General features: G+C 38.8%; 1 protein-coding gene across 2 annotated transcripts in view; it reads right to left on the bottom strand.

Annotated features, from left to right (window-relative positions):
* The window catches only part of negr1 (neuronal growth regulator 1), a 138,010-nt gene that overhangs the window by 43,144 nt on the left and 69,688 nt on the right, over nucleotides 1-25,178 (bottom strand). For both annotated transcript variants that reach the window (XM_068591272.1, XM_068591273.1), the window contains exon 4: nucleotides 11,417-11,548. In XM_068591272.1, the coding sequence (XP_068447373.1) occupies nucleotides 11,417-11,548 (132 nt within the window). The remainder of the gene's footprint in view (nucleotides 1-11,416; nucleotides 11,549-25,178) is intronic.

Raw genomic sequence — 25,178 nt, 5'->3', positions numbered from 1 at the left:
AGCTTTTATTTTAAAGTAATGTTACCAGAACAATATAACAGCACACTGGAGCAACAACAAGTTAACATACATACATATATACTTTATATATCTATATAGTTTATATATCTATATAGTTTATATATCTATATATCTATCTATCTATCTATCTATCTATCTATCTATCTATGTATATATATATATATATATATATATATATATATATATATTCTTTTTTTGTTTTTGAACAGGTACTGTTCAGTAGTAAGGGTCCCTGTGAGGGACAAACCATTCCTTCTTTTGTCCATGTTCAGTCTGTTGCTTACCTTAAAGATGTTAAAGACCAGCAACTGATTAACTTTATACAAAAGCAATAAGTGCTTTTCATATTTTTCAGTTCAGTTTTTCTTCCTCAGTGAGAAAAGTCCAGCCTGTGTTGTCTTGAACAAGTGCACTGAACATCTTGTGATGTGAGGAAAGTTCTCATCTTTGAGAGGAGAGTAAAGATCTAGAAGTGATGCTGCTTTAAAGTGCTCTGCATGGATCAGACCGCGGGGTCAGGAGCTTTGCGCATGCGCGATTAACTTTCAATCTGGACGCGGAACCTGCCGGTACATATTCATGTAGTGTATTTGTCCGTCTGTGAGTGCGTGTGAAGCAGCTGGTGGCTCGCGACAGCACCGCTGCTCGTTGAGAACAGAAGCTACAAAACAATACATGCTTTACGTCAGACTCACTTCGTTAAGCTGCCACTCGGTGAGGCTGCAGCAGCGCGTGCATCAACATGAATCGCTTTTAAAGTGAAAGCAGTGCCGCTGTAATGTGTTCATGCCGTTTATCTTATTTATTTATTTTTCATGTTTGATTGACCTCATGCGGGCAGGACTGAGAGAGCTGTAAGACGCCAGGTCTGAACTAGTGATGAACGGAGTGATTTAAAGCGATAAGCCCCTCCCAATGCAAAAAAAAAAAAACATGCAAAAAAAACCAAACATACAGTTAACGCATGATCAAATAATTAACGCTGTTAGAGGATTGCCAGATTAATCTTGCGTTAACGCGTTATCGTGCCCAGCCCTAATATATATATATATATATATATATATATATATATATATATATATATATATATATATATATATATATATATGTGTGTGTGTGTGTGTGTGTTTATGTATTAAGTTCAACATCAGACCATCCCTACTAGTGGTGTAACTAGTGGTAACTTTTTAAATAAACCCTGATTCAACAGATTTGGCTTTATGCATAGGCATATGGATCATTTATCATCATCTTTCTTATCCAGGGCACCTCTCATAAAACTATAACAGACTATGGTTTTATGCTGCAAATGTGCATAATTCATACGTAGTTTTAGCCCGAGTATTTGTCCTTCTAACTACTCAAGTCAATAAACTATTGCAACATGTTGCAGAGAATCTACCCAATATAATTTTGTGGGTGATCCAGAATAGTCTGCTTTCATATGCATATCAATAATATCAAGTCTTTCCAATTTAGATCCTGGCAATGGGATCTGTTAAGACAGATCACAGCCATAAAATCCAGTCCAATCCAATAATTCCAATTTCAACATGCTGGCACGTCCTATATCATCGTATATTGCGCAAGACACCATCAGGATTTGGAGAGTAATGCAAAGTAGTGCACTAAAAATCATGAAGGCCCAATAATCCAGGTAATTTAGTGCTGTGGTGATGCTGTAAATCATGCCTCGCGTCTTGGTGATTCCACCAGATGGGAGTAAGGGGTTCGGTCTAGGAATAGCACAGGCATGGCAGAAAGATGGGTGCTGTAAGGCCCCGCTGGGTGACAAATAGCCAGTTGTGGGTCGATCATAAACCGACTTCCATTACATTTGTGTTATGCAGAGCTTGTCATCAAAACAAAGACAATGTCTCCAATTGTTCTTCTCGACAATGTGTATGAATGCAAGCACGCTAATGATAAATAAAATGGTTAACCTGCATGCCATCCAATATTAATGGACAGGGTTTGTTCACAGAGCACTGCACCTTAATGCACAAGGCTTCCCCGAGTCGTTTGCCTTAAGCAATCCTCATGTCACTATTAATGATTAATTGGTGTGCTTCAGGACCGAATATGATTTATTTAGCTACAAACTATTGTTTGCCAAGAGAACTAAGAGAACGCAAGCTTTTTAATTAAAAGATCAATTAATAACCCTAGCTCTTCAGCCAGATTTGAAAATGAGTTTTCATTGCAATTAAGAGATGGACTCATCAGTGCATGACTTATCAGCTTACACACAGAGACACTGTTCCCCACTGCCATCTGTGGGCTTCATTGTCCTGTTTTTTGTCGATGAGGAATGGTTCTGCTGCCAAGATTTATTAATTAATTAAGATTTCTATTCAGAACAGCGAGGGAACATTGTGTTCCTTCTTTTATACAATGCAAGGCATATAAATAACCGGCTTAGTGTGCAGGACTGCGTGAGTCGACAGCACCAGGGATTCAATCTATTGTCTTTGTGAAACACTAAATGGTTCAAGGTACAAAAATGCCCACCTATCTTGCTACATATTCGTATAAGATTTCGAGGTTGCTCTAATGAGGACCACACCACAACTGTGGCCGACTGTGGCTCAGTGGTGAGCAGGGATTGTCTTTCAATCAGAGGATCGGCGGTTTGAGCCGCCAGCCCATGTCGATGTGTCCTTGAGCAAGACACTTAACCCTAAAATTGCTCCCGTAGCTGCGCCTACGGAGTATGAATGTGTATGAATGGTTTCTGATGCTGATGTGGCACCTTGCATGGTGGCTCCTTCCATCAGTGTGTGAATGGGTGTGAATGTGTGAATGATGTCATGTAGTGTTAAAGCACTTTGAGTGGTCGGAAGACTAGAAAAGCGCTATACAAGTACAGGTCCATATACCACAACCAGAACACACAGAACTATAATCACACAGGAGAGTTCACTAAGTCACTTCTAGCTGTGTAAACACACAAAACATTCACGTGACAGAGAGTTTGATGCTTGCTTGCAATGTTTAAGGCGTTTGTCTTTTGTCAACATCATTCAAGTTATTTTGATCAGTCACAAAAAATAATTGCAGACCACACTAACAGAGGAAGTTGAGACTACGAGCAAGAACATTTATTCTGCAGAAGATCAAGATTACGCTCACTTATTCATGCCTCGCATGCACCAAGGAATCCAAATAGCAATCAAGACGAGAGCTTTGGAGGGATGTAGAGAGATGGATTTACATCCAAACAGCTCTAGGGTACTGGCTTTAACTCTACTTAGGACTGGATCAGAATACAATTCTAGGAAGCCTTCTCTTTAGAGTTGTAAACCACATTATTTCAATGGATAGTGCAAACTGTCGACAAATGCTCAACTGAGTCTCTGTGCCTGGTGTTCAAATACCTCCCAATAATAGATTTTGTTAAACAGTTGAATGAAACATTTATTCTAACTTTGATCCACCAGTGAGATCAATCTCTGCACTGAGGCAGGTCTGGACGTGTGCATGCACACACATGCACGCACACGAAATTATGTTGTGTACAGCTGTGTAAATGTTACATGGCACAGATACTTCTACAATTAAGTTAAGTTAATACTGTGCGAAGATGTCTTAAACTACACTAATGTTTACTTTCTTGTTATGACTTGACATTGTAATACTGGAAGGGTCATGAAGATGTGTCTCCTGATCACAAGTAAAGAGGTTTAGCCTCTTATTTATCGTAGATGGTCATGACTCCCCTGAACCGCTCTGTCAGGGGAGTGAGCGGGCCACGGTGTGGGTGTATCTAACGGGGCAGGGCTTGAATGCCAAACAGGCACAGATGACGGGAGCTTTGGAGGCTCCGGAGAGCTTGGAGCAAACAAAAGACAAGGTGATGCAAAGAATTTGAAGTATTCACAGTATGTCCCTGCATTTCAATCAAGCCGAGAAATCTATCAATACGGCTGTAATTGCTTAAAGCACTTCTAATACACATGCTTATAATAGCAACTAAATGAATTAAACAAAGATCACAGTTGTGTTGGTAAATTACTGTAAAAAGGAGAGAAAGTGAAGTGCTCTTCTTTTTATACATGGCCATGATGAATAGAGGTGAGCAGGATTCACAGCCGCAGGGCATTGGATGAGGAGGGAGGCGTACAAATGGCTGGCAAACTCAGAAGCATCTACAGGGCACAGCTTCCCTCTGCAAAGTAACTGAAACCTTGCCATGGAGGAAAACAAGTGATGTTGAAGAGGCAAAGCTGCCTGTGCTGCTGTAAACCTGAACCCTGCATCGACAAAGCAAAAAGTATGAAATAAGTCTCGCTTGTCAGATGTACTGAATTAAAGGAGCTGTATTTAACGTTCTGAACATAATCGTAGCAGCAAACAACTATTTGTGTGAGAAAGGAAGAGGTTCAGCATCAACATGTTGAGAGCACGCAATCGAATGGCGGCCAATCTCTTACCTTGCCCTTTTAAAATGTCCAAATGTGTGCTGAAGACCATGCCGCTAAATTATACTTAAATTTTCTCAAAGATGTGGCTGTTACAGTGGGTTCACATAAAAAAACATTTTGCGTCAACATAAATTAAATAGAGGCAGCTCTCCCCAAAAACAAACATCTTCCTTTTCGGCATTAATAATTCAAATCTTTGATGCTAGCATGGTATCAACTGTTCTTCTTTCCACATTTATTTCCTTCAAATTGACTCGTGGCAGCTTTGTGATTATTACATGGGCGATCAACGAACATCTGGCGTGGTTACAAACAGTTGAAGCATCTGAAACAATGACGAGCTAAATAAATGGAACACAACGAGACAGTTGGCTGTCTGTGTACTCTCCATGTGTGACTAAAGTTTGTGCAAACTGTCAAATCCCATCGTGCAGCATGATGCTGAAACTCTGCAGTGTCACTCATTCCATAAGAAGTGAGTACAGACAGCTAGCTCTACCTGTCTAAACTACAGAAGGTCAGGCACTTTGGAATTATCAGTTTCTATCATTTGTTGTATCTGTATGCAGTTAGTAATGAAGCCCTTTATTCAACAACAATGTGGCTTCATTAATTAATCAAACATTGGCTTTTCATCCCAGGTGGAGGTTTTTCACGGTTGTTTCCTTCTCATTCATCCCTACAACTCAGCCACCTTAGATGTGATATTTATGCCTTTGAGCCACACTGTGCAGTGAGAATTCCAGCCAATAACGGCACCCACCTGCAGTGAAGATGAATATGTAAATATGAAAAGTAGGTCAGAGATCAGATTTCATCAGGTAAAATCACTGCTGAAATATCTTTTCGCCAAGCAGGGCTTTTTTAGACGATCTGATTCCAGCACCGCCCTCTGGATAACTGCCATGTTTCAGGTTTAGCTCACTGAGGTTTTCAGTTGTCATTCACTCATCCCCTGATGTATAAAGACTAGACACAAGGGCAGGCCAGCCATTTAATTAATGATGTCTGATAAATTTAGTCTTTTGAGCCTTTGTGAAATTCCAACAGGGGTTACATGAACTGGACTTAACGCTTGGAAGTAGCTGCACAGTGACAATGCCTAAATCTTCTGCCTCTAACTCATCATATCACAGAAGGCCAAATGGCAAGCTCAGTGTTATGACCTGCCTGGTGTTATTAAAACTCCAAACATGCTCATGCGTAAATTTGTTTCCATTACTCTGGTTTGCTTATTTTAATTAGTAGCCTTAATCTGCAATTAGCCCAAAGGTCACTTATACTCCTAGCTTAAAACAAGGAATCGTTATGAAAACAAAGAGAAATTGGTTGGACATGTATTTAATTAGACTGTTGTTCAGCCCATGCCATGTCAGTGACACTCAGTCTTATTCTGTCGAATTAGAATGATATGAGAGAAATTGCAGACATGACTGACTGCTTTCGCAAAATTCTCTAATTATAACGAACATTTTCAAAACAACATGAGCCAACCTAAAAATCACTGGGCACAAATTTCAATTTCTCATTCTTTTAAAGGAGCATTATTTTGCCTCTGAGCGGCTCACAATGTGGCACCGGCTCAGCCGCTGGCTCACGTCTTACTTACTAACAGTGCAAACTATACGGCAAAAGTGTTGACCGCGCTGACAGTGTTTCAAAAAGCCAGAGGCTGGATGCTCTGATGGCCGCTTTATCAAATGTCGTACGAGCACAGTGCACAGCGCTAGTCGCTAGCTAGCCCGTGGGAAACACTCACATGCATGAACGTGCACTAAAAGCATGCACAGACAGCTATGTCAATGAAGCAAGAAGAGGCCGTGATTAGAACACACTCAAAAGGAGAGCCGCTTCATTCATTACTCCTCGATAGCTTAACATAGCAGTTGTTTGCTGCTATAGTTATATATGTTGCTATAGTTATATATGTTCTGATTGTTGTTTATTTGCACCATAAACAAATGAGAACGTACTTGTCTGTATTTTTCAATAACCAATTTACCTATTAAATTAATATCGCTGATTAAAACTGATCTGTTTAATAGTCGCATAGTTGTACTCTCCAACTCATGTATGAATTATAATTATTTTATTTAGAAAGTCATCCCCTAGTCCACAATAGCGCATTCAATGGACAACATCTGTCAGGAATATGATTACAGTAATATGGATTTTTTTTTGTAATGCTGCTAAATTGGTAAATTGCCTGTAAGGTGAAACTTGAACTTCACTAATGAATGGGGAGTGTCTCAAATCTTGCATCAACCAATCTTGTCTTCTGTCAATTTAGTTGACAAGTGCTATTCATGATTATGGATTTTGTCAAACATAATAAGGTAAACAATGAACTGGGGTATATTTCTGCTGAAGAAAGAGTAGTTAGGATCAGCAGAATAGAAGAAGAGAGGCAGAGGAGTATAAAAACATAGTGTACCAGATAAAATATGGGCCACGTTTGTGGACCATGTAATTAACCATGGCCTCATAACGACAGGGGCTGGTCTCTGAGTACAGCCCTAATGTAAACCATGCTACAGAGTCTTCATTTATCCAAACACAGTAAAAATAGAGTAAAATAATATTACATTATATAAAAGAATATAACAATAAACATTAGAACAAAAGTCAATGCATGTCTGACACACACATGTTGTAATGTAAGACATACATGAGGCGTGTGGCACACGACAGCATTGCAGTACAATACGCATATAGTATTGAATATTTGGAAATCCCAAACTGAAAGAGTATGGCAACTACCTTGTGCTGGTGGCAGTGGAGCAGTTTTTACACCTCAACAACAGCTAAACAACATGTTGATAGAAAATAATTGTCTTACACTCCGAGACATCCAGAATGCAACCATTGAGGACAATAGCAAGCTTCAAAATATCGACTCTGCCAGCATATTCACAATAGATAGTGTTGAAAAAACATCAGACGGCCAGAAAACAACCCTGCAAGGTATTATTTGATATAAACTGTGATGGGGCTGGGTACCAGTATGTACAGGTAAAGCCGAGGTGTGCGCTACACCTATTTCATTGTATTGTGTTAAGGATTTCGCTTCATTATGACAGATACATATTTACAGTACAGGTCTGTGTGCACGGTTATGCCAGACCATAGCTGACGCAGTACCTGAGATTAGAGCGAGTACTCTCCCAGTAGCATCTGAGCTAACGTTTTGGACACTATCTCCAGAGATCTAATTTCTGAATGACAGAGGTTTGGTTTGGCATGACTTGCCAACTTTTGTAATTTTGTGGTATAGTGTAAACTTCCACCATACAAATGTCATCAGGGAATGATTCCAAATGATGCGGATGGCGTTTCGTCCGCCATGTTCTCCATTGCCGAATCCAACTGAGGATTTTATTATGAACAAGTTGCATGCAACAGTGTGACTTTGTAAGTACTAGTTTGTAAGTACTACAAGTAAAATATAATTAAGTATGTGATTTGGAAATCAACTTGATGCAATGGATGCTGCTTGTGATGACATCACAGAGGAATATTGCAGTGAATAGTTGCTGCATGCAGGAATGTTTTCATTTCACTACATTGCAGTTCAAAAGAAAATATCATGTCGCTAGACAGGATCGACAGTAGACTTTTGTGTAGCACGCCAGCTTTCTTGTTTTTACAATATTTTCCTTTTTGTAATGCCGTTTTTGTGTCATATTGTACGTTTTTTAGTTACTGTGCGTAAGAATGTTACTTTGCAAATGTATTTCTTTACAATTTTGAAAAAATGTGAGTGCAGTGTGTCACACACAAATGTGTAACCTTGTATTGTTGAAATATAGATAGCATTCAGTTAGCATTCAAAGAAAAATAGTATTAGTTCTTAAAATATTTAGTGTCCATTAAAAACAAATAGATCAAGACTGCATACAGGGAACATTTCAAGCATCTCTTCTCTTAAATGTTTTGGTTGAGCTTTTGCAGGCAAACTACGGTGCTGTGCTGACTGCATGCACCTAGAGCTTTGAGAATGTGAACAGTATTTCAACATTTATCCAACACAATTAAGAAAGACTGTAACAAGAAGGACTCTCTGAGAGGAGCAATACTGAAACTCTGACAGAGTCAATGTACATCATCATAGCATCTTACATAATTACAAAACAGCATCCAAGGAAACTTGAATGTTCATATGGCAAACAGACCATTAGTCCTATGTCCTACCATCATTCTGTGCGCTAACTTAATAAGGGTTATTTGCCTGGAAATCTTTCAGATTGTATGTTGATGACTGAGAAGAGGGAGTAAAACGGACACGTGCAGAATCTCCCAGGAGAACCTTCATGAAGTTCACTGGCTGACTCTGTCAGCAAATTAAAACAGCTGTCTGAACATGTGCCCGCACAAAGTAATATTTTTTTAATAACGTTGATTTCTTGCTTCTTGCTATGTAATTATCTCTTGTTTGAGTTTCTGTGTGACGTCTTTATTTTAATTCAGTATTTGGCATACCAGACCCTCATCAATACTACTGCACGCTCCTGGGTGCTCGGTGAACGTAGCTTGATGTGTGACAGTAAAGCATGAATGATACTACAGTGGATTGGGATATTGTCCAAAAGCTTTTCTTTTCTTTCACTAAGGGAGAGCTGCACCGGGGTGGAGAGGAGGCAGTGAAGAGTGGCCACCAGCTGGCTCAAGCTCTGCCTGCTGTGGCCATATCAGCCGCTCCAATGGACATCTTTAATTTATTTATTCTGCTCCTTATCTCTGTAAATGAGCACATGTCACAAGTCTCCATGGAGGAAAGATGAGGCACCTTTCATGGAAAAATACCAAACATATTTACAAAATGTGTTGAGAGCTGAAACACTATTTCAAGTTGCCATGTGCTGCTTTCATGTCAGTGACATGATTTGTTTATGCAGGTCTCGTAGTTTTCGAATGCTAAACAGCCACAACACAACACAGGACCCTTTATGTGTGAGGGGCTTGTGAGGACAGAACAGTCTGACTATGGAACGACACGTTATCCACAACTGAAACAGGACGTCAGGAATTATGAAACATTTATGAATTATTTGGGAGAGAGCTTTGGCTTCTACACTTAGTAGAGATACAGGCTGCTAAACTATTACTGCAGACATATTTTGAGTAAAACTTGTCAGAAAGACATGGTACTATATGTGTGATAACTTTCCACTTGAGCTACCTTTCAAGTCAGTCTGATTAAACATGTACATAATGTCCATTTTTAATAGATAATGATTTACATGGTACTTCATGGGTTATGATATTCTTCTATCCCTCAGGCTCATGAAATCATTTCAAAACCCATTGGATTCTCAAAAAAATACATTCTCATTGATATTGTGGCATGCTGTTTTGCTTAGTTTCTAAAAATAAGCATATGGATATTGCAGATACTGCTTTTCAAGAGACATTTACTCTTCATGTAAAGTGTCATTTAAGTGTTCACTCAGGTTCCTGCTGCTGTTTTTGATGAACGTATTCCGAAATGTCTATATTTTATAAATTATAATCAATCCAAGCATTTCTAACAAAGGCCTGTGATACAATTAGACTGAGGCAGAAGGAATGCAAGAGTTTATAGCCTAAACAGTTACCTCCTTTGTATCCATTTTCAGCAAGTGAATCTCTCCTATACCGAAAGGATTATGTAAAACATCCTATTAAACAGGCATCATAAACAGTTTTCATAAGCCAACCCACCATTTAAAATTATTAAAAGAGTCCACAAAAGATATCTGGACATTTCTTCCTCTGCGGTACACGCCAATAATAAAGAATGAGTAACTGGTCAATGACAGGAACAGCTCTGTAGCTCTGTAAGCTTTAGATAACTCTGGGCAGCGGGCACATACTGCCTTAACACTTGACGGACTACAGCGTACTCCCACCCACAGTATCGCTCCGATGCTCAAGCTGTGGTGACTTTTCCTGACAGCAAAGGAAAGTCTTCCTAATCAATTCACCCAGTTTGGATACAAAACCCACATAACCCCGCCGCCTCGCTTTAAAATACGGCGTTTGACTATGGCATGCCTTATCAATCACTGTGAATATCGCTTTTGTTCTGCAGTAGAACGACACTCCCAGTTGTCAAAGCACTTTTCATCCTTGAACCCACGTCTCAGTTGAGCTATAAATAACTGGCATCTAAAACTCCTCTCAGACCCAGCTCATTAGAGGCAGGCATTACACACAAATAACGGCCATAATACTTGGTTTTATAACAAAGCTAGAAGGAAAGTGTATGAACTCTGATAGGTGGGAATACAGTTAAAGAATTTGGGGGTATAAAGTTGCTTAAAAAAGAAGAAGAAAAGTTGTATGAAAAAATAACTATTTCCTAAAACTTGCATGATTAGCTTTCAGGATATGACTCAGTAACTGGGCCAGGAGTGCTTTTTCTTTCACTCTTCCTCTCTCTCTCTCCATCTTTGAGGCCGAATGCATGATAAGCTTTGCCAAAAGTGAGATTTAGCACAGGGCATCTATGCAAAAAAAACCTCCATGAATAACAGCAAAGTAAAGGAGCACTTTTAAAAGGAGAGGGAATGGCAATGATTGTCAAGCACCCATTCCTGCTCATACTTGTGAGTGGTGATTTCCATGTGACCACGACAGATCCAGCCCAGTATCATTCATTAATGCCCTGGCTTCTCATTACTGTCTCCTCACTCTTTTGAAAGACTCATTACCTGCATAATGGAATAGTGCTTAGAACAGTCAGACCTTTCCTTAGTGTGAATTAATCACCTACATGCACAGACAAAAAGGGAATTCTCACATTAAATATTAAGGAAACTTCTTGCTCTCGCTTTTTACTTTTCCAAACTTCTAAAAGGTGTACTTTATTGAAGTGCACCATCAGGGACATGACACTGGTATCATTGAAGACTGCCCCGATGTCTGTCATGTGTCTGTGAGGGGTCGAGGAAAAAAAAGGGAAGCGTGGAAGAAGAAAGACATATACTTACAGTTGACTGTGACTTTTACTGTTTTGGTGTCAGGAGAGGCGATGTCATTTAAAGCGCTGCATTCGTAGTCTCCAGCCTGGTCCCTTGTGATGCCGGTGATGTTAAGAGATTCGCCACTGTCATACTTCCTGGCTGGAAATAGAAAAATTGAGACAAAGTATTTACATTGTGTCTACAAAGAATATATAATATACAAACACACACCAACACACACATACAGCTCCATTCTTTCTGTAATATATGTATGAGTAGTGTGTGGAAAGCCTTCATTTGGAATAGATTGCTTTCAAGTTTTAGCCTGGGAAGAAGATGCAATGCAATTAGGTATTGTACTGAACTGATTAAAATAGCAGTGGATTAGCAGTGCATTGATCCATTCACATTGATATGGTGGCAGGACATGAAATAATGGTGTATTCCCAGTCATCCACTCATCATTTGCTCAACTCAACACAATGCAGTTGGAGCTACTGCCTGGAAGTAGACAGACGGGATGGCTCAATGCACATGTCAGTGCTTTATAGTTAGCCAGCAGTGCCAAAGGCAGGAGCAGAAAAGCACCACGACTGGTGTATTAGCTGGATGGAGTCCAAGTCCACGCAAGCATGTCCACTCCAATCAGCAAGAAACATTTAAATACTACAGTACAAAATACTGCACACAAACATTGAAACTGAACATATGCTAATAGGAAAGAACTAATAATGAGATACAATATGGTGTCCATGGTTCAGAGGATAATCAGGCCGAAATATATAAGTGAAGTAATTTCAAGTAAGGGCATTGCAATGATAGCGAATAATTGATGGATAACTGGACAGACAGACAGACAAATGGATGTGTTTTTATAATAAGTGTTATAGGATCCCACCATTAATAAAGAGACTAGAATACATTTATAACACTGAGTGATGCTCAGTGTGAAAATCTATTTATATACTACTTTTCAGGTTGATAATGGTGACTTGGGATGGAAAACGTGTGGAGGCATGGGGATCAAACTGAGTTCACCATCAAGCAAAGCTGCGCTCAACAAACTGTTCAGAAGGCAGCTGAGACCTGACACTGACTCAGCAATATCTCACAAAAGAGTAGCCAGACTCAAGACAATGTATGCTTCAGGAGTGGAAATGCTGCTATTCTGTGCTGCCAATCTCCTCTGAAAGTGAGCTGCATTCTTATATATTGCCGCTTTCTTATTCTGTAACCATGGTAGCTTTTTTTATCTGCTCGCTACTATGTCATAAAACTTGAAACTGAAGGCATTGTTGATAATGAGCTTTCCTGTCTCTTGTCACACACCAATGGAGTCCAAGAGTCTTGGCAAAGATATTGGTGGCTACACAAACAACAGCAAAAAGAAAAATGTTGATCCATAAACAAGCACCGGATGTCTCTGAAAAACAGAACCGTTAATATGCCAAGAGAGCACAGGGATGGAAAAATAGCACAAAGAGCTCTATTTTTGTGGCGGTGCACAGCTCATAGCTGGGCTTTCCACCAGTAAGGACACTTTTTTAATAAAGGATTTAAAAAACTTAATCCCACTGATTGGGTATATTGGATTGGGGTTTAAGTAGAAGAGCACTGAATATATTTATGTGATAGCAGGTTACTGTCAAAACCAGCCGCTCGTCTGGGACCTCTACAGAACAGGCATCCACTATCAACTGTACTTAATGGGCAATTTTTTTTTTAGCAATGAATCTAATCCAAAATGAAATAATACATCACAATTAAATTCATCTTAAAGAGTTTGGTTGATGTGTGAATTGTTCTTCTTGTAGCTTTAGTGCAAGTCATTGCCTGCACGGTCGCCCTGCAGACAGTAATATACCTAGACTTTGAAGACACATGCAGAGAAAATGGATATCATCTGTTTCACTGAATAACTAGGTCTCCTGCTATGCTGGGCTACAGCCTTAGCCAGCACCTGTATGCTTGATAAAATCTTTCTAAAAACTGTGCAAAAGAATTGTTTTTAATTAGAATGGACGGAAAAGCATGTGTTTATTTTACCGGCCAGCTGTCTTTCTTGCAACAGTGCAGCATATGAAATACTACTGTTAAAACACAACATAATCTCATTTTAATTTGAGTTTGTGAAAAGGAAATTTCTTTTGGTTAAGTTATACAACATAATTACATATTTGTTTTAATTAAAGAGATACAGCAATGTTTAAATCTAATTATATGTTGTTTTTTTTATCACACTGCATAAAACATTTTTTTTAAATGGCATTAGTTCGCTCTCCATATGGTATTGATAAATAATGCAGTTTTCAGTGAGATATAAATTGGCCTCCTATTTACATCTCAACAGTAGATATCTGTACTAATATCAACACAACCAACATACTTACACAATATGATGCAGACAGATAGGAGTGAAATACAGAATACATCTGGGTGAGGCAAATTATTTGGGGGCGAATCAAGCATCATTTAGTCCTGACTGATACCAAGGCTGCTACGGTAAACTAATGATCCCCTAACATATACAATGGTTAAAAAGCTGTGCTTTACAGTTGAAGGCACAAAATGATCACACTTTATTTTCTATGTTACTGTATGTTTGATAATGCACCAATGATTTATTCAGACAACAGGTTGTGCTCATGTACAGATGCACAGTAGCTGTAATAATCACTGAACATGACAAAGCAAAAAATTTGATTTTAATTCATTTTAATGATATTGCAAACACAGCTTTTATGGATTTTTGTGAACCATTAGTGGTTCCACTCTGTTTAGCTTGTTTACTGCATACAATAATCAATGCTACAAATCACAGAACCTACACAGCATGGTTACGTCTGTTGCTTTTATTGTGAAGCACTTTGTGACGTTCGCTCTCGACGTCTGCTATTTCAATGCACTTCATTTAGGATTAGAAATGATGTAGGCTTTATGTCTTGGTGACGTGTGTGTATACCCCCCACTCCCACCCTCTGTCCCTCCTACCCCGCCCCCCACACACCTTCACCCTCACAACAGATAGTTAACATGGTTGACCCATATGTGCTGCCATTAGAGCACAGCTCCAGTGTATTCTACGGTAATGGGGGAATTATGATACGAAGGATCTGGAAATCCACTGTGTGCACTTGTGTCTTTTACTAGGGCAATGAAATCAAAAGCAGTGACCCATGAGGCCAAGTATGCCGGATGCTTCCAATGGAATTTATGGCTGAATCAAACACAGTGATTCAGGAAAGCACAGAAACCGTTCTGTCAGTGCTTGGGAAACACAATTTATGACTAATTTGCTCAAGAGGGGTTGAGGGCGGTATTTGCATAAGGGCACATTAGAGCAATCAATGTCCAAAACCAACAAACATTGAATAGAAATTAAACTTATGGATGAAATACACAAGTCATGTGGTGAGTTGAGGCATGGTACCATCAGCAGGATGAGAACAGAGACAGGCTTTTCTCCCGCCTGCCTTACAGAGTTGCACAGCCCCTCAGTCTACAAATATTTTTCATTGGAAAAAGGAGTTTGGATTGAATTGACAACAATTTTGAAAGGCAACACTATTTTTCTTAGTTCTCTATTTTGAGAAATCAGGGAGGTGATTTCACATGCTCAGAAGAAATGGAAGTGCAATTTTCCCAGCTTTAGTTCACAGAAGAAGACCAGTGAAAAGTCCCAAACTCCTCTCATGTTATTGAATTTAAACATACTTGCTATATATAGTTAAGATATATAAACATTTGATTACAAATTGTAATACAATTAGGAAAGTGTCTGCACTGGTTAATTCTGACCAATAAGATCATCTACACTAGATTGAAGGAATTCATAGTCCTCTCATTTCAGTTCATCAAATATCTCAAGTGTGCAGACAACGTTTCTAGTGTAGGAGTGCATATAAGTTGATGAAATAATCACATTTGCAGTGTAGTTGAATCTTCTGACATCTGAACTTTTATCTGAAATGGCAACCACACCGGAAATGCTACTCTTGCCAGCGGAACACATTTTCACTCTGCAGGACATATCTGTTTCACCTGATTCAATTTGGTCTCAAGTTGTTTGTTCAAGGCAGTCGCTCTGATGCCGCCCCGCCTGATGTCCAGTTGTATGGCACCAGTGAGCAGACAATCTTTAAAGCTTTTTTTGTCCAAAGAATCATGCCAGTTTGAAGGAGGTCTAAGACCTAATTACTATAAAATCACAATTTATTTCTAATTGATTTTTGTTTTTGTGACAAGACATACAACAATTTAAGAATGACAACTAAGGCCAAGTATCAATAGGTTGTGCAGGAATGAGTCCAAACCTGCACCTGTGAGCATTTCTGCATTTGTCTCAAAGTCAATGTTTTTTTAATTGGTTTTTATTCAACAATTCTATTAAATCCGTCAATATATACCCCTATCTAGAATTTTACTTTTTTTTTGTTTTTAGTAACATTACACCAACAACATTACCACCAACAATCATAAACGTGGTTTTTATTTGTAAAGATTATCTTGCTGAAGAAAATGTGTTAGTAGCATAAACTTGGGTTTGCAACACAACATATTTTCAATGCTAGTCCAAATCAAATGGTCTCCCTAAATATTATATCCCTGCAAGACTCAATTGAGAAACAATAAAGAGATTCCTACAACAAGTGTAGCTTTCATTAAACGAGAATGGGTACTAAATGGGTCGCCAAGGCGTGGTTGACTCGACGATGTAAATCAGGATATATATTGCTGACTATTTGGTGCCTTCAGCTAACTTCCATCAAGTTGAGAATCCAGCATTTGACTCAATATAAATACTCTTAACAAAGTGAGTTTTGTATCACCGGACAATGAGGATGCAGAACAGGTAAAAGATAAAGTGAAGACGTGGGCAAAAAGAATGGGGATGATTCACAGCAGGAAGGAAGTCTATATCCGGTTGAAACAGCAGGACCATTTAACTGCCTTGCCTTAAAGCTGGAGTCAATGATTCTGGAAGAAGAATTGTATTGGATTAGAATCGCTGACTGCACCTTTAAATCGTGGTAATTGACAACACAGATTCAAACCATACAAAAGTCAAGATACCTCATCCTTTTTGAACATGGAAAATACCCTTTTCACATTTTCACTCGCCATAAGCAGGTGAAGTAGAGAGATAACTAATTGAATCAATGATGGCTCCATTCTTTAGAAGGTGTCCCAGTAAGCCTGCATACACAATGCCACTGCCTTAAAATTGTCATGCAGTCATTATAAATGTTATCAAAATGTCTGCTTGCACAATTCATAGGCTATGAATGCAACCCTGAATGTAACTGGCACAGCCATGTGGAACAGGTGTGAGTAATAATGACTCCCACATTCAACAGTCCCCTTTGGTGATATCCACAGGAGGCATGTAGGCCTCCAATTAAACTGATGGAGCTCAATATTACAGCTTGCGAGTGCTCATGAACATGAAGAGAATTGTGGAGCACGGAGCTGATGATTCAGCGTGAAAATACCTTTCAAAGACATCTTTGAGACGGTCAAAGATTAGTCAAGCCTCCACGATGAGTGAAAAAAATTAAGTGTGCTAGGAGATATAACATCACAATGATTGTATATATTTTGCAAAAGGCCACAGAGATCCACATTTTCATTGTGCTCTTTTTACAGCCCACAACCGTTGTTCACCTAACATTAAAGCAGAAGCTTGTTTCTTTACTCCAACGCTAATGAATGAAAGCTTCAAAATAAAAACTAATAATCTAACAACAAGTTTGCTTGTACACAACTTGAAGGTAACATGTTTGTAAAGGTAAAATGCATCTGTTTAACAGAATAAAAGCCCTTCAAAACCGCCAGTTATCTCCAGCGGTCGTATCCCTGTGTGTGTGTGTGTGTGTGTGTGTGTGTGTGTGTGTGTGTGCATGTGCATCCGTGACCGAGATAGTGTGCACCTGCTGAGTACCTCTCAGACGCTGTTCTTAGACTGACTATTATTGCGCGTTTTGGACGGCGTTTGTCTCGCCGCTCACAGTAGTACCTCGCCAGTCAGCTGCTGCTAAGCAGCAAGACAGCTTGAAGTGTTCACCTCAGTCTTTTGGCACAATTGTAGAAGGTGAATTAAATACCACTGAGCTCATCGCTTATACAATGTTACATTGTTGTTTGCTTTTGAGTTTGAATGGAGTTGGTTGTATTCATTATTCACACAATACAGCAGTGAATGCTGAAAAACCCACTAGGTGGCGTTTGCACCTTTGTAGCGTACAACTGAAATCATGCCGTAAATGTCTTCTCTAATGATGGTGAGTGCAGTAAGGTTGAAGAGGTAAGTGATAACTACTATAACCATTAACATCATTTGTCCTCCCACCTAGAAGTATGTATTATGACCGGAGAGATAATGGAGGTATAGCTTTCTATGTCTTTGCTGCAAAATGCATTTTCGTACCACGGACAAATTCTATTGCTAAGCTGTGACATATGGTCCTTGTTACTCAAGTTATGATTTAATACATTATGTGGGATAAGAAGAAACAAGTTTTGACAAAAACCTAGCATTGAAGTCAAATAATGTGACAATATTGCAGTCTTTAGGCTTTGGAAACTCAGGGGAAAAAGAAGTTTGCTAGTAAGTAAAAAGATGTATTTGACTGAATGCAAGTTTAAATTTGTACTAATGTTTTGTTAGAGAGATTGTTGTATTGATCCCAACATATATGGTCTTTCTCTATGATTTATATGAGCCTTACAATTGTTATAATAAAAAACGTGATAGTATTTGGGTAATTTATTTGATTTATGACAATTACAATATTGTGAACCTTTGTAAAAGTGAAGCAAAACTATAGGATACTATTTTGTGCACATATCATCCACATCTAACATTAGGATGTAAGTTTGGCTTATGACAATTAATGCGAGATGTATTTTACTGCAACATGTAACTCATTTATTCACTTATTTTTAAGTAGATATAATCTATGGACTCCTGTTTGAACAAATACAAAAATACATATAATTCTAAAACAAATGGACAAATTTCCATTTGTAAAAGTCTAATTAGGCGGCAGTCTTTCTTGATAAATGAAAGCATAAATGAATGAATGAATATTTAGTTGAATCGTCCTGCCCAGGCAGCAAATGGTATTCCTATCGATCACAGCCCAAAGGGGGCTTTGCAAAGGTCACAGAAGCCATTAAACAAGAATCGCATCCTTGATAGAGGCCAATACTTTGAACAGCATTATATGTTGAATGCTCAAACTTGACATTCCAAGAAGAAAGCAAACAGCCATAGCATAATGCAACCTCGAAAAATGTTTAAAAAAAATAAATGGAAGAAAATCCATAGTTGATGTAAATAACGTTACACCACAAACTGACTTAACATGAGTTGTATGTGAGTACATGCTGAGATATTTGAGAGACTTACAGAAGCCCTTCTCACCTGAGGGAGATGTCACTCCAAGCAAATTAAAGAAATCATAGCGAGGTTAATTTCACATTCAGCGCCAATGCTCTCTAAGTCCCGTTGCAGTAAGCAATTTCCCACATTGTGTAGGGGAGCTGTGAGTACACTTCCTTCAGGGCTGCAATACGCAGATAGGGCAGGCATCGCTGAAGAATCCATTATAGCATAGAGCAGCATTTTCTACATCAATTTATCCTTTTAACTCCTGAAAATGAAGAACAACCCACACTGCTACATTGTGTGCTGCTGCCTTCTGGCCCTAACTCAAGGTGTGGGCAAGAACTAGCGGTAGAATCGCATGATGTTCTGGGCCTGCATGGGAAACATGCTGTTAGTCTGCCTTGATACATACTGTAACCCTTACTCTGCTCCCTGGCTGTCAATCTGAGGCCACTAAAATCCAGAGGGTGGAAATGGGCCAAAGGAGCCCAGAGTCATGTCTGATTGCATGTGTGCATTCACCTCAGTGACCCATACCATTTCCTCACTGTTACTTTCTTTGCTGACATATTTAGCCAAATGCACTGTAGGCAGGGAAACACAGTTTCAGGTAGTGGACTTTGAGATTGAGGTTGAGAAATCTATGTGACAGTGTGTTTAGAAAAATAGTCTTGACGAAGCAGAGGGTAGCGTTGGTCATGCAGCAAATAACCACAGTGAGTAACGTTCTTAATTCGTTTGACTGAGGAAAATATGAAAATGTTTAAATCTTTTTGTGCATTAGAATTGATGCATACATCAATATGTTGATTGCAGTAAAAATACCAAATAGATTGAATTAGTTTACTTAAAAACTATGGTGTAATTATTAAATAAGTGGTTGATCAGGAAAGATGTAGTTAATAATAACAAAACACAATATATACAATCCGGTAGCTGAATCCCTCAGATGATATGAGTTACAAGTATGTAATATTTTGACTTTACTATTACATTGAAACATACTGTAAGTGACCAAAAGTTAACTCTATAGCACAGTTCAACCGTGGTTATTATTTAATTAACTGCCTTGGCCGCCACAGTGTGTAGAGATGAATCAAGCTGTGGGGCTCGGCCGATGCATGAATACTTAACACACTGCAATAGAGAATCTGAAACTATATTTAACATTCGATGCATTCAGAATGAAAGGCTTTTACAAGAATGATGAATTGAAACAATAATAAAACAAATACAACTGAAGATATATCTGTCTGTACATTTTGAGTTATTTTAGAATGACCCTGTGGCCTGTATGAGTGCAGTGGAGAGAGGTGGCTGAGCGCTAGCCAGTGGGGCACACGTCGCGCACGAACACATGCTAAAAGCACACGTGGCCGGCTTGGCTATGAAAACAAAGAAAAGAGAAGCTTGCATTACCTCATACACAGAGGGGATTTTTTTCTTTGTTTAGGCAGACATTAATACACCATATCTTTACATAGCAAATGTTTATTCGCTGCTATATTAATGCTCTGAATATCAAAGTAGAACTGTAATTTCACAGAGTTTTCTTGTAAGTCACTGCCTAAAAGTTATGGCTATGTGCAGAGTGGCAGTAACTCAATATCACATTTTAGATTTTTTTTTTTTTTTAAGTCTACTTTTCAGCAGTTTACGAACAGTCTATTAAAGCATGTGTCCAATGAGAACCTCTTTCGCTCAACAGCTGAATGGGAAGCGTTCCAACGGGCTCCTGCTGTTGATATCTGAAATTTAAAATTCAGCGCCTAACTCTTTATCTTTCACCTCCCATTGTGTTTAAAGCACGCTCAAGTGTCAGCGCTTGAACTGCACATCAGTTCATTGCAAACTATAAGAAAAGGAATCCAGTGCTGAATGAGAGATTTCTGTTGAACAAACCGGCAGAAACTTGCTTAGCATCTCATAAAGAGCTGCCAAATTCCAGTGTGACATTGCAGATACAACTTAAGGTATGTAGTAGTGATATAAAGTCAAGTTTGAATAATTAATTGTACCTTTCACATTGAAACCGACTGAACTGCCGTAGTTATGCACTTGCTGTTGTCGCTTAGCTCAGGACGAAGCAAGTCCTGTTGGATGCGGCTTTGAGTGGGCTACTGTACACATACTGCTGGTACATGTCACTTGAAAGGATGCTGCTACCGGTTTCCTGGGAGTATGTTTGGGGGGAAATGTGCCTTATGTACGTAAATGAAAAAAAAAAATGAAGAAAACATACAGCATGTAGAGGCCTTAGTTTCCTTCACACATAGCATGCCTTATGCGAGAAGTCAACGATAAGATCTCCACACTGTCAAAAGCAAGAGGAAGCTTTGTGCTCAGAGATTGAGAAAAACTGATGATGTTTCGTGCCAGTGTATCAACTTTTATTAAAGAAGAATTGAAGATAGCTACTAATATTATGGTTAAATGAAACTCAAGAAATTGTTAACTTTCCCTGTTTGGAATACAACTCAATCTACTTCCTCCTTGTTTTGCTGCTGATTCGGTTTAGAGCCTATTTTAGGTGTTTATCCTTCGAGAGTAGATTACATTACATCTAAATCTCGAGCCAATCTCTAGATGTTTCTGTTTAGTGATTGGGAGCAGAAGGGGACATCTTTTTCTAGAAAGTATTTATATACTATACTAGTTTTTACTTGTTTTTTTTTTAATGTTTTCTCATATATTTACATTATACATTACTCATATAATGCTATGTTTGTATTTTTTGATTGATTTTGATATATATATATATATATATATATATATATATATATATATATATATATATATATATATATATATATGAATCAATTATCTTTGTTTTGACCAGCTGAGTTTTGGATGTATTGTAGTTTCTTGATAATTTTGGTGGATGTTTACAGAATGCTGCTGCAGTAGTCCAGTCGAGAGGTGTTTCAGCGGCTGAGGAGGAAAAGGAGACAGGCAATGTTTTCAAGATAGAAGAAGGCGGTTTTTTGTAATGTGATTGACATGGCGGTCAAAGGAGAGGGTTTGATCAAAGATGACGGTCATCAGAGGAGAAGAGGAGTTCGTTGGGGACTTTGATTACGGCGGTTTCTGTGCTGTGTGAGGAGGCTTGAGGTGATGATGTTTACAAATCCTATGATGAAAAGTCTGGACCAAGAATTTAAACATAGTTTTGTCTCCTCCAACATGGCGTGATTACAATTGATTCTGTATGTAGGGCGTTCACTCACATAATGGCGAGTGAATGTAATATTACTGAGAGTTTTATGCTATGACTGTGTCCATGCATACAAACTATACCAAGATCTTCTCTAACATTAGATTTGTGTTGTAATACACTTATGTATTCATGTAAGGAAAGTTAAGGCTCGTCGAGTTATTCTTAATTCATCTTAGTGAAGATTAACCTAAAGTACAAGTATTCCAGATCAGAAAGTGAGTGAGAAAAACATGTCCCAGCTGAGTTCCATCACAGGAAACAATGAAATCTGTATTCTGGTACACCAGACAGCCTTTTCAAAGGTCACACTTCTATCCCATGGATTTAAATCTCAATTGAAAAAGCTTATCAGAGCATTTTGCCAAGCCACCCAGCCAACCAACCTGAAACAGACTTTGTTAAAGTCTGTTTGCCCCCCTTCCCCCCATGACCTAAAGACTGGCAAGGAACCACAGCACAGTGCAGAAGCAATACTCTGAAAGGCTGACATGTCACACAAGCTATTGTAGGCTTTAGGCGCAAAGTAAAAAGTGATGTGAAGAGCTAAATAAATGTATGATGACAGAGTTGCTCTGGGTGTATACCAACTATACGCCTTCAAATGATATCTCTCCTCTAAGTTAAGCTATTATTTAAGCATACAAGGAGTTGGAGAATCTCATACATCCTGGTGTATAAGCTGCAAGTTCCAAATTGATCGCATTGACACACACAAACTTGGCAGCTTCCCATTAATTCTTTTCAACCGGGGACTGCTGCAGCACTGGAACAGTCAGGGATGTTCCTTGCTCAAGGGCACATCAACAACGGTTAATACGGGTAGTGAGAGCATAAAACATTCACTTTGCGCATCCAGTTTTCAACAGTTGATAAGGGGACTCTAGCGGGCTTTCCAGTCACGAGCGACCTTATCACGCAGCAATCACCCCAAACTCCCGAGGACTTCACTGCCAAGCACAATTTTTACATGGGTAATTAAACTGTTCCACAAAACAGCAATGCTTCTTTTAGCCAACTGAGCACCAGACATATGCTGACACAGATTCTTCTCCTAGCAGCATGTCAACAAAGATGATCTGTGTGTTACAAGTACTTGCTTTAGTTTGCATCTCCGTGAATGAAGACTATTCCATTGACTATTTATGCACACATACTGAGCCAAATTATTGTCTCAATAAACAGTTTATGGCCACACTTCACTGGATGGACGCACAAAGTTTATTCTTAGTTGGCAGTTTGCTGGTTGGCAGGAAGGGGAGAGAAGGAAAAAATGCAAACACATAACAGTCGGTGTGGGAATAGAAACTTGACAGTCAGTCAGGGCAATTTATCATCCTGTCAAACTTCACTGACTGCTGCAGCAGAGCTATCCACGGAGCAAAAATATCCCACCTCCACCCCAAAAAGGCTGACTGTTGAAGAGAGTCAGGCTGGCATGTAGACAAATTTGTCATTTTACAGCCATTTCACCTGCTTGGCCTCATGTCAATGAAAGCAATTGCTCCCTCCAAATATAAATAGCCCAAATCATGTGCTAAAGGTGTAATGATACCATCAGGTGCTAATATGATTCATGAAACAAAAATAATAGTTTACATATAAACTCACCATACAAAAAAAGTTTGACTAAAGATACAAATGAAATTTGGAATTCTTTTGACTTATTCTTGATACAAAAGTTTGCGTTGAAAAAGCATCAATACTATTTTAAATTAATTACTAAATCACCTTTTTACAAGAAGATCCTTCCATGGATCTACTGAGAGAACTCAACAACTCAAATCGAACCACACAAGAAAAAACACCTTCACCCCTTTGACGACACAGGCCATATTTGGTAAAATAAAAAAAGTCTGGAAATTAATATATAACAGAAAGGGTCTATAATATGATCCCTGGGAATGTGTTTATCTTGAAGTATTTGTTTAGTTACTTGCATTTTCTGTATCATTATTATTATTTCTTTATGTGTGAATTGCAGAAATTGTCGAAGTTTAAGTTAATTTCCATTTACTGAAGAAAACCAAGAATTAACTTGTTTCGACCAACAGTCTCCAAACTTTAGTTGGACACAACCTTCAATTTCTAAAGCAAATGTGGTCATGACTGTATTTGTATCCAGTCATCTGAGAGTCATCCCCCCAAAAATGTTAAGTTTAGTTCGTTTTCTTGAGAAGACTGTTGTTTTGACTATTTACTGCCTGTTGGCATTTTTCCAATCCTACAAAAGCAACTTGGATTTCTTTGTTTGTGTTAATGGTAGTTTAAGTCGTTCAGTTGATGGTGGCATGTCTGCTTTTATTGAATGAGACATTCATAACTGACATGCAAATTTCCATATGCTTTGACTGCACTCTCAGGTTGCCCACGCACTGGCTGGAGCAGACTGCTCTGCATATCCAACAGATTTAATTGAATTCCATCGATAGGTAATTAGCCTATTACAACCTTTCAGTTGTACCGCGTCCTTTGGACAAATGGCCCTTACTACAATAACCGACTCAAAGATCCCATGGCAAATGGCTTCCTTTCTGATGTGCTGGGAGACAGTCTGTGATTACATTTCGTCCCGGGCCCTTTCATTTGACCAGCATATCATTTCTTACCCGGCACACTTCAAAGCGTGGACACTTCAAAGTAGAATGAGTGACTGCCACTCGGACTCTGAGGATGGCTCTTTTGATCATCTTCTGAAAACTCCCCTAACGCAATCAGGGTAAGAACACCAGAGAGGAGGATTTGACAGCCATAAGATAAATGCAGTCATCCTCACAGCTATCAGATAAGCACAGCATGCTCTAATCCATTAATATGAAAATGAGGGAGGACTAGAAGTGGCTTGGTGGGGGCTTTGCAGCAACAGTTAAATGCTTTGGAATGAGTTTTCCAAGGGAAGATTCAGTATTCAAGGCACTTAACAGTGTATGTGTGCTCCGACGAGGAGCAACCTAATTAATTATAAAGATAATAAAAAGTCTTTCTTAATGCACCTTAAATGCCAAAGCAAGTATGAGGTTTGCCTGCAGTGATGAGAGCTGCATTTTTTTTATACGAGAAATACAATACACATCAGCATGTTTGATTTTGTAGCAGAATGGGCTCTGGGAACACATACTTCCTTCAGCGAGTAATGAAATCCATGGCTTTTTATTTGTTCAATATTTGAAGAGTGCAATTTCAAA

The sequence above is a fragment of the Clinocottus analis genome, unplaced genomic scaffold (assembly GCF_023055335.1).
Source record: "Clinocottus analis isolate CAN_PGR_092001 unplaced genomic scaffold, fCliAna1.0.p SCAF_25, whole genome shotgun sequence".
NCBI classification, from domain to species: Eukaryota; Metazoa; Chordata; class Actinopteri; order Perciformes; family Cottidae; genus Clinocottus; species Clinocottus analis.
The sequence above is the reverse complement of the archived record's forward strand: the minus strand, read 5'-3'. Positions and strand labels throughout refer to the sequence as shown.